Here is a 1,012-nt window from a genome sequence, read left to right as displayed (position 1 = left end):
ATATAGTCAGTAACACGAAACCAAGCTATCATCCTTCTCGCCCGGGCCTCCCTCTGGTGGTAAACCAAGTGAAAGCATAGCACGAGTATCATCATTAGGAAGTACAAGAGGAATCTGGCGATACCTATAGAGCCTAGAAGAGAAAGGCCATGGCCATTTAGCCTTCCATACCAACGTACTGCTACCATCATCTTCCTTCTCGTCCTCCTTTCTCGCCCCTTCGAACGTAGAATCCCATGATGCCCTATTGTCTATGTCAACATTAAGGGCATGGAACTGAGCGGGGGTAACTGCAATATCGCCAGTCATCATCCATTGTGCCGTCGGACTCTTCCCTCCTGTAGTCAGCAGCTCCTTACGCCATATCGTACAAGTGTATTGACCATCCTTCTCGAGATGTTTGAAACGTTGCCACCCATGCGAAGGGAGATAGACATCAGGGTCAGTAGCCATCTCATCAGACACTAATGACAATACGTCATCGAGCAGGGAGTGGACTCGAGGAGGTAAGGCCATATCACTGGGTATATCAAACTCCTCCTTGAGCCCTCTATAGCTAGATCCTTCTACATTATCTACAGGCCGAGCGGCTGCGTAGTCTTCCCCCACTGTGCTACTCTGTATACCCTCGGTACAATCAAGTTGGGTAAGAACCTCACGTGAGGCATGCAGCCCCCGATCGAGGACATCCCCAGGTATGGAGACCTTATCGGGAGGTGTTGTAACAGGAGGGAGGTGTACTCCCTTAGATGGCCAAGGTATGACTTGCCACATAGGCAGGAATGACATGTGTACTGGTGCCTTCAACAGCGCTGGTGGAGCAGGCATGGCCTCTCCACCCCGTTGCATCCGCTCTAATGTTAGTGAATCGCGACTATCACCGCCGTCCATGGCACTCCCTGAGCCACCCTCTACGGCGTTGTCCTTTTTCATATCCTCCCAGATCTCATGAGTAACCAACGCTGCCGCTATCACCCCTAATAGGAGCTTTTGCCGTGTAGATGGTTTACCC

The 1,012-nt window shown here is 51.1% G+C and overlaps 1 protein-coding gene across 1 annotated transcript; it reads right to left on the bottom strand.

Annotated features, from left to right (window-relative positions):
• Window positions 1–185: 185 nt before the first annotated feature.
• Pmar_PMAR026160 (hypothetical protein) lies at window positions 186–789 on the bottom strand (the record flags this gene model as incomplete). Its single annotated transcript, XM_002766345.1, has 1 exon — window positions 186–789. A coding segment is annotated over one exon (604 nt), but the record flags the coding sequence as incomplete, so codon positions are not given.
• Between the last annotated feature and the right edge of the window lie 223 nt (window positions 790–1,012).

Source organism: Perkinsus marinus, assembly GCF_000006405.1.
Source record: "Perkinsus marinus ATCC 50983 genomic scaffold scf_1104296973074, whole genome shotgun sequence".
In the NCBI taxonomy this organism is placed as follows: Eukaryota; Perkinsozoa; order Perkinsida; family Perkinsidae; genus Perkinsus; species Perkinsus marinus.
This window is presented reverse-complemented; position numbering and strand designations above follow the sequence as displayed.